Raw genomic sequence first — 13523 nt, forward strand, 5'->3', positions numbered from 1 at the left:
ACCCCTGCATTCCTGCAGAGCCCCCTTTTCCTGTGATTACTCCCTGCCAGCTGCTCTCCCTGGCTGCCAGCCCCTGAAATCCTATTAACCGAGTTTCAGGAGAAATAAAGTTAATCACCTCCTCCAGCTGCTCTTCCTCCTTTCCCTTCTCCTCCTCCCAGCACAGAGATTGCGGGGGCGATGCTGGGAGGCCGCTCTGGCTCCTGGGGCTGGCACTGACCCCGTGGCCCCGGCCCTGGGCTGAGAGGGGCTGCAGGGCAGGGCAGGACCGAGCCGAGCCGAGCCGGGAGCGATGCCGCTGCAGACGGAGATCCTGAGGGAGGTCTGGGCTGCAGACAGGTCGGTGTCGGGGCAGGGGGGGTGATGTGGGGTGGGATCCACTGGGTGGGATCTGCTGGGTGTGATTTGCAGGGTGGGTGATGTGGGGTGGGATCTACAGTGTGGGATCCATGGGGTGGGATCTGTGGGGTGGGTCTGTAGTGTGGGATCTGTGGGGTGTGATTTGCAGGGTGGGTGATGTGGGGTGAGATCTGCTGGGTGGGTGATGTAGGGTGGGGTATGATCTACAGTGTGGGATCCGTGGGGTGGGTCTGTAGTATGGAATCTGTGGGGTGCAATTTGCAGGGTGGGTGATGTGGGGTGGGGTCCACAGGGTGGATCTTCAGTGTGGGATCTGCTGGGTGGGATCCACTGAGTGGGATCTGCAGTGTGGGATCTGCAGGGTGGGATCCCCTGGGGGGGTGATGTACTGGGCACCCCCATGTGCTCCCCTCTCCTCCCTTCTTTTCTCCTGTTTTCAATTTCAACACAGCTCAGTGAGCAGTTATTTCTTTATGGGGTTGGTGGGATGATGCTCGTTGATTTACAGAGAGGAAAAGTTTCTTAGATGGGGATCCCCAAATGAAGCTCCTTGCTGTCCCCCCTGGCCAAGGCAGAGCCTGTCCTGTGCTCCTGGTTAGGAGGGATGATGTCAGGCAAGCTCGACCCGGTAGAGACAGGGAAATGCTGCTGGAACCAAATGAAAGACTGACCTCTCCCCCTTTACCAAAAATGGGGACAATCCCGTGCCCCCAGGGTCTGTGAAAGCCCTCACCCTTTTGGTTTCTGTGCCCCACAGCCCCAGTGAGGAGCCAGGGAGCCCCCAGCAGCACAAGCCCAAACAGGTGAGACAAAATCCTTCCCCTCCATCCCATGTGCCACCATCCCCTGCCGTGGCTGTCCCCAAGGGCTGGGGGACATCAGAGACCCTCAAATCCCAGAGTCCACACCAAGGCTGATTTGGGGCTGCTCTATTGGGGTGCTGCAGCCTGTGAGGGCATGAGATTTTTGGGAATCCCCTCCAGAGCAGGTGGGTCGAGACAATTCCACAGCCCTCCCTTATTTGTGCATCCTCCTGAACGCCCCCCTCACTCTGAAGCACCCCGTGAGGAGGGTTCCTGGTTCTTAGATAACAGTTTAATTAAGCCCCTCAGTTAAGCTGTAAACTGTGACTCACTTTCCCCAGGCCATGACCCTGAAAGCCAGACCCCCCTTCCCTGCCTTTCAGAGCAGCCCCCAGGTGCCCCCGAGCCTTGGAAGGGTCTCAGCAGCAATTTCATCCCCCACCCAATTTAATTTTTAATCAGCAGCTCCTCCTTGAAGGGCTTTGTTAAGTAAGGGAGTGGTTGCCCACCCTGCAGCTTCTTAAGGGATTAGGGGGTGCAAAGGAGATTTTCTGTGTGAGCTCATGACACGGAAGAAAGCAGCCAGTTCCTAGCTTCACCATGGAGCCCCCAGCTCCCCGTCCCCGAATTCACAGTCCTGGAATAGCACAGGGATCCATCAGGATCCCACTTTTTGCAAACCACCTTCACACACTGTCCTGGAGCAGGAGGGAGAAGCAGGGCAGGACTGATTTCCTGCGAGGGGGAAGATGCTCTGCTGGGCAGTGGAAGCCTCAGTGCACCTGGATTTGCTGAGATCACTTTCTGAGAGCCCTGAGCTGACACCCACTCCCTGAACACCTCCTGCCCAGAGCCAGGTGCTGACCCACATACTCTGTATTTGGTAAATCTGGGTTATTTATAGTCCCAGCTAACCAGGATTAGGTGTGCTGTGCCTAATCCTCCTGCTTCCCTGCTCCTGCTGACCTCCTTGCCATCCACAGGAGCCTCTTGTGGGTGTGAGAGCAGATGGAGGTGAGAGTCCAGGTTGTCTGCCCCTCCCTGTGTCCCCTGTCCCAGCTCAGGTGCCCAGTGAGGCCACCAGTGCCCAGAGTGGCTCTCAGCCAGGGTCCCCGTGGCCACAGTGAGATTTGTCCCTCTGTGCTGGCATGGTGTCACAGCAGCTCCATCATCTCATCCCTCATCTCCAGGGCTGTCCCAGGGCAGGTGTTCTGTCTGTCTGTCTGTCTGTCTGCTAACAGACCTTTCTGTTTTCCTCCCTCTGCCTTCCTCGGGGGGTGCCCCATGGTAAGTCACACTTTGGAAGGTGTCAGTGTGTGGGCCAGGGAAAAGCCTGGCTGTATTTCTGAAAGGAACCCAGTGCTGATTGAGCAGGGGTTCCCTGTAAAGGGAAAAGGTGTTTAAGGCTGGCACCACCTCTGCAGCACCGTCCATGAGGGCAGAAGCTGAAGAAGAAGAGGCAGGAGCCCGGGCTGGAGCCCGAGGCCAAACCACGGCGGCCACGGGTGAAGAAGCCGAGTGAGGCAGGAGCTGCAGAGGAGCCTCCAGCCCCGGCACAGGGTGAGCACAGATCCCCCACAGCCCCACGGAAATGGGGGGAAATGGGGGGAAATGGGGGTGCCCCACCCTGCACCTGAGGCGCTCTCTCATGGGCATCTCTTCAAATACGCAGGGGTGAAGAAGGTGAGGAAGAAGAAGGAGGAGAAGGGGGAGGAGGAGAGCGACAAGGACCCCTCCTCCAAATTCACCAAGGAGCCTCGGAAGAAGAAGGAAAGCCTGGCTCCTCGCTCCCAGGTGCCCAAGGGCTCCAAGAAGCCACAAGGTGCGGGGGCAACACCCACCCCTCTGCAGGCACTCGCTCGTGTCCCCTCCTGTCCCTTCGTGTCCCCCTGTACCGGGTCCCGACAGCGCTGTCGGTGCTCCCAGCGCCCGCTGGGGCTCTGCACATCCCCGGCAGAGTTTTTTGCCTCAAACCCATCTACGGAGCCGGGAGAAACGGGGATGTGGCAGCGGAGCTGCGCTCATTGCCCCGCTCGGGGAGCTGGTATCGAGGGGGCAGAGGGGTGACACACTCCCTGGGTGGGTGACACCGAGCTCCTCGGACCCTCCTCGGGAGCGAACAGCGGCTCGGATGGGCCCGGCTGCGGCCGCGAGAGAGCGCTGTGGCTGTGGCTGTGCCTGTGCCTGTGGCTGTGCCTGTGCCTGTGGCTGTACCTGTGGCTGTGGCGTGGCTGTGCCTGTGGCTGTGCCTGTGGCTGTGGCTGTGGCCGTGGCCGTGCCTGTGCCTGTGGCTGTGGCTGTGGCTGTGCCTGTGGCTGTGGCTGTGGCTGTGCCTGTGGCTGTGGCTGTGGCTGTGCCTGTGCCTGTGCCTGTGCCTGTGCCTGTGCCTGTGCCTGTGCCTGCGCCTGTGCCTGTGGCTGTGGCTGTGCCTGTGCCTGTGCCTGCGGCTGTGCCTGTGCCTGTGCCTGCGGCTGTGCCTGTGGCTGTGCCTGCGGCTGTGCCTGTGGCTGTGGCTGTGGCTGTACCTGTGGCTGTGGCTGTGGCTGTGGCTGTGCCTGTGCCTGTGCCTGTGCCTGTGGCTGCGGCTGTGCCTGTTGCTGTGCCTGTGCCTGCGGCTGTGCCTGTGGCTGTGCCTGTGCCTGTGGCTGTGCCTGTGGCTGCGGCTGTGGCTGTGGCCGGGCTGTGGCTGTGCCTGTGCCTGTGCCTGTGCCTGTGCCTGTGGCTGTGGCAGTGCCTGTGGCAGTGCCTGTGGCAGTGCCTGTGGCTGTGCCTGTGCCTGTGCCTGTGGCTGTGCCTGTGCCTGTGCCTGTGCCTGTGGCTGCCGTGCCCGGCGCTGGACACGGCCCCAGCCCCGCCGGACCCCGGGGGGACAGCAGGACCCCGGCCACCAGCCCTGGAGACAGCAGGAGGGTCCGGTCAGCATCCCTGGGGACAGCAGAGGGCCGGTGCGTTGGCTGATGCCGCGGTCACCTCTGAGCAGAGCCGGCTGAGGATGAGGATGAGGATGATGAGGAAGAGGAGGAAGAGGTGGAGAATAAAAACCCGCCCAAAAAGCTCAAGAAGAAGGTTCCCAAAGAGCCCCTCTCAGGCGGGGGGGAGAAGAAGCTGAAGCCCAAGGGTGAGTGCCCAGGGATGGCTTAAGCCCAGCTCTGGGGTCTGTCCTTGCTGGGACCAGGGAGGTGCCTTCACTGCCCCGGGAGGCTCAGGGGGCTGCAGAGCCATCGCCCCCTCCCCAGGCCATCCCCCCCCAGCTCAGCCCTTTCTGCTGCTCCAATCCTGTCCCCTCCTTGTCCCCATCACTGCCCATTCCCATTCCCCTGGCTGGCTGCTCATCAGCTCCTCTGTCCCAGCAGAAGACAAGAGTGACCCTGACAGCAAAGCCAAATCTGCCAAAAGCACCAAGAAGGAGCCAATGTCCGTGTTCCAGGTGAAGAAGGAGAAGAAAAGCAAGAAGAAAGGTATGGGATGATCAGGAGGAGGTGGCAGCCAGTCCTGCTGCCTGATGGCATCACCCTGAGCCCACAGCCCCCAGTGTTGTGTGACCACGTCCCCTTATGTCCCCCTGTCCCTCACAGCTGCCACCAGCAGTGATGAGGAGGATGATTCCGACTCCAGCACCAAACCCATTAGGTCAGAGAAGAAGAAAAGCCCAGCATCCCTCTTTCAGACTGGTGGGGACCCCCCAAAAGAGAAAAAATCCAAAAAGAAAGGTGAGAGGCTGGCACTGGAGGGTGGTGGGTTCTGGTGGGGCTTCTGGGGGTGCAGTGAGCTTGACCATGGGGAGGGGGTTACAATCACTGATGTTGGCATGGGTCTGTGCTGAGCTTGATTTTGGGGCTCAGTAGAGTCAGGCTCTTCTCCCTTCTGTTTCCCTACCTGTTCCTGCCAGCAGCTCCTCCAAAAGGAGGTGAGAGTGAGGAGGAGACCCCAGAGACCCTGCAGAAAAACTCCAACAAGAAGGGGAAAGCAAAGAAATCAAAGAAGGTACAAAAGACCCCTGAGAGCCGTGGGGAACCCCTCAGGGCAGACCAGGGGGTTTGCAGCATCCCCCAGTGAGAGCCACCAGAGTGTCCCCAGAGCCACCGGCTGCAGAGCCATGGGGGATGGATAGCAAGGAGCAATGAGCTGGGGAGGGAGGGGGCTCTGGGGTCACCACCCCCTCTCATGCTGCAGCAGAAGGAAGAGAGGCCTCCGTCCCCTGTCATCGAGGTGGAAAACCTGGAGGAGTTTGTGCTGCAGCCGGCGCCGCAGGGCGTGACCGTCAAGTGCCGGGTGACACGGGACAAGAAGGGCATGGACAGGGGGCTCTACCCCACCTACTACCTGCACTTGGACAATGACAAGAAGGTGATTTGGGGTGGGGGCATGGAGACCCCTGGGGCTCTGCAGCCACCCCAGAGAGCACCCTCAGGGTTTGGGGGATGCTCACCTGCACCCCGCTGTGCTGGTGAGTCCTGAATGGGGCTGCTCCCCTCTCCTGCAGTTCCTGTGGGTGGTGCCTGGGAGGGTGAGCTAACAGAGCTGGAGAGCCACTAAAGCTGGGCTTGGCTCAGCCCCTCCTGCCCTGTAATGCTGACAGCATTTTGGGGATCATCTTCGTGACTTGCTCAAGGTCATGGCAGTGACTTGTTGGGGGACAGCAGTGGTGATGGCAGTGACAATGTCCCGTTCCCACACGCTCCCACTGCTCTACCAGGTGTTCCTCCTTGCTGGGAGAAAGCGTAAGAAGAGCAAAACCTCCAACTACCTCATCTCCATCGACCCCACTGACCTGTCACGGGGTGGAGAGAACTTCATCGGGAAGCTGAGGTAGGAGCAGAGCTGGCACCCCAGTTTGGTGACACCCCATTTCTGCAGCACCCTCTTCCCACTCCACGGCTTACAGGCTGTCCCAAGCTATGGCTGGCACAGACAGGAGGTTAAATTCAGCATTTCCCCCTGCTGTGTCTGACCTGAGGAGTGGTGGGGGGCTGAGAGGGGAAAACAAGCTTGGCCGGTTCCTCCCAGCAGACAGGTCATGGCTGGAAAAGGCACCTGGCAAGTCCCAGCCCGCACTGCCAGCAGCCACACAGCAATGCTGGGGGTCCCCGTGGTGGCAGCACCCTATCACACCCTGATTTGGGGGTTCCTTGAACCCAAGGAAACCACTGGAGAGTGGGAAGGTCGGCATTGGTGGGGAGCAGCACTGGGGGTTTGCAGCCGGACCAAAACCAAAGCTGTGCCTGGAGAGAGGTGACAGAGGGGGCAGAGGGGACTCAGCCACGGCCATGTCCCACCCTTGGCTGCAGATCCAACCTGATGGGAACGAGGTTCACCGTGTTCGACAACGGCGCCAACCCCGACAGGGCCAACGCCGACTGGTCCAACGTGAGGCAGGAGCTCTCGGCCGTGGTCTACGTAAGAGCAGCCACACAGGAGCCCCTTCCCGCCTCCCCCGGGCAGGCAGAGAGGGGCTCCCACCCTGCAGCCCTTCACTGGGGCTTGCAGATGTGTGGGATGGGCTGGAGCCACCCCCGAGCCCTTGTTCAGCCCCCATGAGAGGCTGAAACCTGCGGTGCTTGCTGGTTTTAAGGACAGGGTTTCTCTTGCAGGAGACCAACGTTTTAGGGTTCAAAGGCCCCAGGAAGATGACTGTCATCATCCCTGGGATGAATGCTGACTGTGAGAGGGTGCCCATCCGGCCCCGGAACGTAAGTCAGGGGCCAGACTGGGAGAAACTCCTTGGGAGCTGGGTTTGCTGGGCACCACCTTGGATTTTACCCATCTTGGGGCATGGAGAGGCTTTCAGGTCTCCCTGAAATTCAAGGTGCCCCTGGGAGGTGGGAGACATGGTGTCTGGCTTTTTTCCCCATGATAGATCCCATTTCCAGCTGGCTCCTGTTACAGAGCATCCCCCAGGATGCCACAGGAGGTGGCAGGGCTCCGGAGGGCTCACCCCAGCTCTGCTCCCCTCCCCAGGATAACGACGGCCTCCTGATGCGATGGCAGAACAGGAACATGGACAACGTGATCGAGCTGCACAACAAAGCCCCAGTGTGGAATGATGAGACCCAATCCTACGTCCTCAATTTCCACGGCCGGGTCACCCACGCCTCCGTCAAAAATTTCCAGATCGTGCACAGCAGCGACCGTAAGCTGGGACAGGGGATAGGGTGGAGGAGCACTGCCTCGTGAGCTGGCCCCAGCACCCACTTTTTTTTATTGAAGTTCAGTTTTTTCATGCTCTGGAGTCCTGCCTGCCTTTGCTGGAGCTGGGATGAAGCCAGACAGGGCTCCCTGCAGGAGCTGCCCTTGGGCCCTGGCGCTGGCAGGGGCAGCGTGTGGGGCTCTGCCAGGCAGATTTAGGGCAGGGACAGATCCTGTGGGATGCTGAGCCCCCATCACACTGCAGCCACCCGCCCAGGCCAGAGCATTGTCCCCAGCACCCGCTGCTGGGGTGCACTGCCTTGGGGACAGTCCCTCAGGGGTGGCAGCAGCTCTGCCTGGATGCGGCTGCTCGTCACCTGTCCGGCGCAGTCAGAAGCCCTTGGCCTCCAGGGTGTTGGGTTACGGGACAGAAAAAGCCTCTTGAGGGCCCCTGGTTATTTTTACAGATTTCCTGTCACCCGCCCTCCAGCAGCAGCCATCCCACGGCTGGGGGGGCGGAGTGAGCGGGGTCCCTGTCCCTTGGGGGGCTGTGGCACCCAGGGAAGGGGGTGCTGGAGGCACCAGAGGGTGCCATGGGAAAACGATGCTTTTTGGTGATCTGTGCTGCAGCACAGCACAGGAGCCACAGGCTGAGTTCGGGTGGGGGTGCGTGGGCAGCTCCTTTTGGCCTCTGCAGCGTGGGCTGGCCGGGCGCACAGGTGACAGCCTGGTGGCTCCCCTCTCTCTCCTGCAGCTGACTACATCGTGATGCAGTTTGGGCGTGTGGCGGATGACGCCTTCACCATGGACTACAACTACCCCCTGTGCGCCGTGCAGGCCTTCGCCATCGCCCTCTCCAGCTTCGACGGGAAGCTGGCCTGCGAGTAGCGCTGGGAACACCCGGGGCTGCCAGGGCCACCAGGGCCACCGGGACCACTGGGGCCACCAGGGCCACCGGGGCTGCTGCCAGTGCCCCGAGGATGCTCCTGCATCCCTGTCCTGCTCCGCTCCCTGCGTTTCCACCTTCCTGCAGTCTCGGCTCTTCCTGAGGTGGTTCCAGGCATCTGGTGCCCACTGAGTGCTGTGGGATGCTCACCCAGCTGCAGCCACGCTGCCTCTCCAGGCAAATTTGGGGCAAATCGCTGGGCTGGGGTGATGGCAGAGCCAGGCTGGAGTATATTCATATTCAGCAGATGAGGCTTACTGCAATCCCTGTCTCATCCCTTTGGACTCAGATCTTGGAAATTCATCTGCCCTCCCCCTGCTTTATTTTTTTGGGTTGGTTTTTTTTTTTGTTTTTGTTTTTGGTTTTTTTGGTCTGTTTTTGTTTGTTCTTTGGGGTTGTTTGTTTGTTTGTTATGGTTTATGCTCAGTCTCCCAGTGAGAAGGGGGTAGGTGGTCTCCTCACTTTGTGTTTCCTCATCCCTGCCCACATGCAGGTGGGCTCTTCCTAAGCTCCCAGCTAAAGCCCCCCATCCCGGCTCATTGCTCTCCAGGCACCTCTTTTGCCCCATTTTGCCTTGTTGTGAGTGGATGGCTGGTGCCCATGGCGTGTTTGTACCCACTGGGTCTCACCTCACTGCCCAGAAATTGCTTTTTAGGGATTTGGGGCCCTAAGAAGCAGCCTGGCACCGGCAGCACGCAGGCACGTGCCGAGGGGTGGCAGTGCCAGCAGAGGAGGACTGGCAGGCACGTGAGGCAGAGCTTGCATTGCTGGCAGGTGGCCCAGCTGGGCCCGTGCTGCCAGGAGAGACCTGGAAGAGAAAACTCAGGGTGCACCAGGAAGCAGTGAGTGACTCATGAGGTGTGGCGCGGTGCTGAGTCATGCTCAGCACCCAGACGGGCCCTGCTGAGCTCCCCGTGCCCTCAACCCTCCCTGCCCCTTCACTCTGTGGTGCCCCTCCAGGCCTCCCATGCCCCAGGTGTCCCCACAGGTGGTGCTCTCTGTTCATGACAGGTGGTGGACAAAAGTTGCCATCCCCTGTCTCGGATTGATGGGGAGATGCTGAACAAAAGCAGCTCACTGGGGGCAGGACAACTCATGCCCCCAGTTCCACCAGTTATGGGGTGAGGATTTGGCTGCACAAACAAATCTGATTAATTCAGTGGTGAGAAAAATGGGGACATGCCAGAGAGCCCTGAAATGCCATCCTCAGCTCTGTGGTGCTGTTTCTCACCTGCTCAGCTCACACACTGACTCCAGAACCGTGTGGGATTCCCTTGCCAGGACACAAAGGGGTTGTTCCCCCATTCTGGGGGTGATATGAGCCCCCCAAGTCCATGCAGCTGAGAGGCAGCTGTGGCAGAAAGGCTGAGGAGCAGCTGGATGAGATGGATTTGATTGTGCAAGAGGGATGCTCATCCTCTCTGGGCAGTGTCGCAACATCACCGTGGGCTGAGCCTGGAGCTGAGGACAGATGACAGTGACAGGGGCACCATGAGCTGCTGGACCACTGGTGAACATCTGCCCCAGTGGCTTTGCAGATGGGAGTGGAGCTCTTCCCCAGCTGTATGAATCTGTGCTTCATGATTCTTGGGCAGATGCTCGTGGTGGGGCAGGCAGAGGTGGACAGCTTGGGGACAAGCCAGCCTGCGTGGGACATCATCCATCACCCACACAGCCAGCTCAGAGAACATTTTGTGAACTAAAGGGAGAACCAGCCACAGCAGTTCAGGGCCAGCATCCCTGACAAGGTATGGCCAGCAAATGTGGGGAGAGCAGGAGCTTTCTGCCCAAATCCAGCCACAAGCCCAACATCTGTTTGAAATCGGGACGAGCTCAGCTAACGGTTGAGCCAATGCTTGTCCCCATTTCCTCCAGTGCAAGGAGAAGAGAAGCAGCTGGGTGAGAGAGGGGGCTTTGGGCTCCCCACGTTCTGTCTGCTGTTATCCCAGCTGCTCCCCAGGTTGATTCTCCCTCCCCTCACCCAAAAAGCTTCCATTTTCCATTTGCCCACTGTTGCTTGCAAACCCTTCAGGTTTCCCTGGCCTGTCACCCGTGGCAGAGCAAAATCCCCATCACGGGTGTCCCTTGCAGTGTCACCCAAAGTGAGAGCAGCCGCTGCATCAGCCGCCCACCCCAAATCCCTTTTACAAACCCTCTAACGCAAACCAACTGTGGCAGAAGAAACAAACGAAAACAATTTAATGGGGCGATGGATGTTCGGGCCCTTTGTTTGCGCTGGCTGTTAACACCAGAGGAGATGAGGGATGGAAGCAGTTGAAATGTGGATCTGCTCTGGCCGGCGGAAAGTGTGACGGATGCGCCGGCAGACCAATGGCTGAGGATGCCGGGGTGTGCGTGGGTGTGAAAGGAATGCTTGCTGCAAGAAAAGATAAAAAAAAAAAAAAGAAGAAGAAAGAGCCTTATCAATGGTGTTTGAGTCCAAAGTGTGTGTATTCCTTGGAGAAAGGGTTTCCTCAATCCCCAGGGGTGATGTTTTCCCAGCAGTGGGAGACTTTGAGGTTTCTGAAGGTTCGTTTTAGGGATGCTGGCTTTGGGCTGGTGCTGTAGGCATGGATTTAACCCCACAAAGTGCTCATGCAGGGGCACAAGCGTGGCCAGAGGCGACTGTCGTCAGCTCCTCAAGGGAACCTCCTGGGAAATGAGTTTTATTTTTGCAGAGGTGCTTATAAGGCAAAGGGGAGGAAAAAATGAAGGCCCCACCTCGCTGCTGAACCCATCCCAGCCAGGACCAGTGTCCCTGCAGTGCTGATGGCTCTCTCTGTGGTTCATCCCATCCTGTCCTGACGGGTGCAAAGATGCTGGTCCAGAGCTGAGCAGGAGGGTGGATGTGGGGGCTCCTCTCCAACCACTGCCTTCTCCATCTTTTGCAGATCCCTGGGGTTTGGGGGGCTCCATGCACCCAGCTCTGAGCCCTGCTCTCTTCGGGGGGCTGACAGATATTTCCATGTTCCAGGAGGCAAACGCCCCACTGGGAAGGCAGCCTGAGGAGGGAAGGGCTGGTACATCCTGGGGAGTGTGGGAGGGGAGACCAGCACTGGGAAACTCCTTGTCCAGCAATGGAAGGGCTGGAGATGTTTGGTCCCCAGCGAGCTGCCATGGCCCCAGCCCTGGGAATCTCTCTCCAGCTTTCAAGTGGCAATACTTTAATTAAATAAAGAAGTGATTGCCATGAGGTGGTCTCTCTTCCCACCCTCTCCCCTTCTATTTATTTGGTAACATTTTTTAGAGGGAAAGGCAGCCTGATTGCTGGTTAGCTCAGCTGTGGCTTTGCAGGATGGGCTCCTTCTCGATGCAGCAAGCGACAGGCGGCAAAGCCAATATTTTTCAACTGCTTTTTAAAAGGAGTAATTTTTTAATTAGTGAATCCATTCTGGAGAAGTGTTGGAGTTTTACAATGTTGTAGCTGTTCTTGGTGTGTTGCCTAGACTTGGATGTTCTGGCCATAAGAAAATATTATTTATGGCGTTGCAGCTTGCAGCTCTTTTATATTATAATTTGAGAAAGGAAGTTGCTGTTCCCACCAGTGGACAAAAAAAATAGCAGAGAAACAAGCACTATGGACTTCTGAAGGAGGAAAATAAATAAAAATTAAGAGGCAGAATAGAAACAAACCACTGAGCCAGCCTTGAATCTTTGCACCCCTGAACAAGCTCATCCCAGCATCGCCATCAGTTGTGCTGGATGCTGCAGCCAGACCCCTGCCCAAACGGCAAGGCCAGAGCAGCAGGGACCCCCTCAGCACTCCCCTGCTCAGTGTTACATGTGTTCCTAAACATTTGTGGATCAGGCTTTTTATTCATGGGCTAATGCACATTTGTTTGCTCATGCCTTACTCAGCCTAAACTCCTATTGAACTCAATTAAGGCTGTCATCTCCAGGAGCACTCAATGTCATTTTTGCCCAAGTAAGGGATGAGTAACGAGGCTCTGAACAGCCCTTGGAGAATAGCAGCCATTTTGTTGCAGTTTTTGGTCCAGATTTCTTACAAGTTAGCAGCAGGCCAAGGGTGGAAGAATGCGATATGGCTTTATGAATCACACACAATTGCTGAATGCGCTGGATGCTTCAGAGCCTGTCACTTCACGGGCTGAAGCATTGGCTGTCTTGTCCCAAAACGCTTGAATACAACCAAGCTCATGATGAAAATTAGAAAAATATGTTTCTGGAAGGAATGGGATGCAAAGAACATCCCTTCTCCCAGCAGGGCACTGGGAGGATTCCTCACCCTGATTTATCTCTGGGGGTTTTGGGTACTGTGGCACAGGCCTGTGGAGTCCCAGGGGGACTGGGGCTTTTGCCCCTTTTGGGGCTGCAGTTCCTGATGGTCAGGCTGGGTCGTGGCCAGGGATTTGTGTGTGATCAGCTTGCTGTGGCTTAGCACATTACCACCCATCAGCTCGCTCAGAGGAAGTGACCATGGCGTGGATCCTGGCTGAATTCCCTTGAGAAATCCCAACAGCGTGGGCTGAATTCCCACCCTGGGCACCATGGGGTGCGTGTCTGGGAGAAATGGGGAATCTGAAGATTGGTGGGATGCAGGGGACTGAGAGTGTGTATGTGTTTGTGTGTGAGGATGAGGAGAGGGATGGGGGTGTTTGGAGGAAGATGAAGATGTCAGGATGGGAAGGAAGAGGAGGATGAAGGTGTGTGGCGGGGCATTACAGTGTGCAGAGGACCATGAAAATGTGTGGAAGGGGATGGAGGTGAGCACAGGGACACCGGTGAGTGAAGGGGAACGGGAATGAAGAGTGGGCACAGAGGGTGATGAAGATGTGCAGAAGGGGATGAAGGCGTGCACGGGTGACCCTGGCTGGCTGCGGACGGGACAGGACAAGACGCGACAGCAGCACCTTCATGCCCTGGCCCAAGGCCGCATTCCGGGAATGCCGGAGGGCGAAGGAGGAAGAGGAGGAAGGTGAGGAAGGCTCATAGAGGGCGCTCCCATAACCCGGGCCGAGCCGAACTCCAGGTCTGCCCTTTCCCAAAAAATAAACTTCCCTGTGTAAGGGAAGTCCCTGCTGCCCGCTGCCCCGACGGGGAGGTCGGGCGGGAGGAAGGGCCGGGAAGAGGAGGAGGAGGAGGAGGAGGAGGAGGAGGTGGAGAAGGAGGTTAGGGGAGGAGGAGGAGGCCCGGCCCGGCCCCGCCGCCTCCTGATTGACTCCCAACTTTCCGCTCCTCCCTCGCATAAACTTTCCCGTCGCTGCGCCTGGCTCCGTGCGCGGACCCGGAGCCCGCCGCGCTCCCCGCATTCCTGCCGCCCGCCCCGG

At 58.3% G+C, this 13523-nt stretch overlaps 1 protein-coding gene across 1 annotated transcript; it reads left to right on the plus strand.

Annotated features, from left to right (window-relative positions):
- Positions 1 to 4554: 4554 nt before the first annotated feature.
- On the plus strand, positions 4555 to 8181 carry TULP1 (TUB like protein 1). The gene is made up of 9 exons (XM_054648870.2): positions 4555 to 4621; positions 4739 to 4873; positions 5056 to 5147; positions 5337 to 5510; positions 5860 to 5972; positions 6452 to 6560; positions 6755 to 6853; positions 7122 to 7293; positions 8044 to 8181. Exons 1-9 carry the CDS (start codon positions 4576 to 4578, stop codon positions 8175 to 8177), a joined length of 1074 nt encoding a protein of 357 aa, XP_054504845.1. The 5' UTR covers positions 4555 to 4575; the 3' UTR covers positions 8178 to 8181.
- Positions 8182 to 13523: the final 5342 nt, after the last annotated feature.

The sequence above is a fragment of the Agelaius phoeniceus genome, chromosome 25, assembly GCF_051311805.1.
Source record: "Agelaius phoeniceus isolate bAgePho1 chromosome 25, bAgePho1.hap1, whole genome shotgun sequence".
NCBI lineage: Eukaryota > Metazoa > Chordata > Aves > Passeriformes > Icteridae > Agelaius > Agelaius phoeniceus.

Excerpts from the sequence above, each read along its gene's own strand:
- TULP1 (XM_054648870.2), top strand. The coding sequence starts at position 4,576 with ATGTCCGTGTTCCAGGTGAAGAAGGAGAAGAAAAGCAAGAAGAAAG. Across the intron at positions 6,561-6,754 it reads AGCTCTCGGCCGTGGTCTAC|GAGACCAACGTTTTAGGGTT; the intron begins GTAAGAGCAGCC and ends TTTCTCTTGCAG. Across the intron at positions 7,294-8,043 it reads GATCGTGCACAGCAGCGACC|CTGACTACATCGTGATGCAG; the intron begins GTAAGCTGGGAC and ends TCTCTCCTGCAG.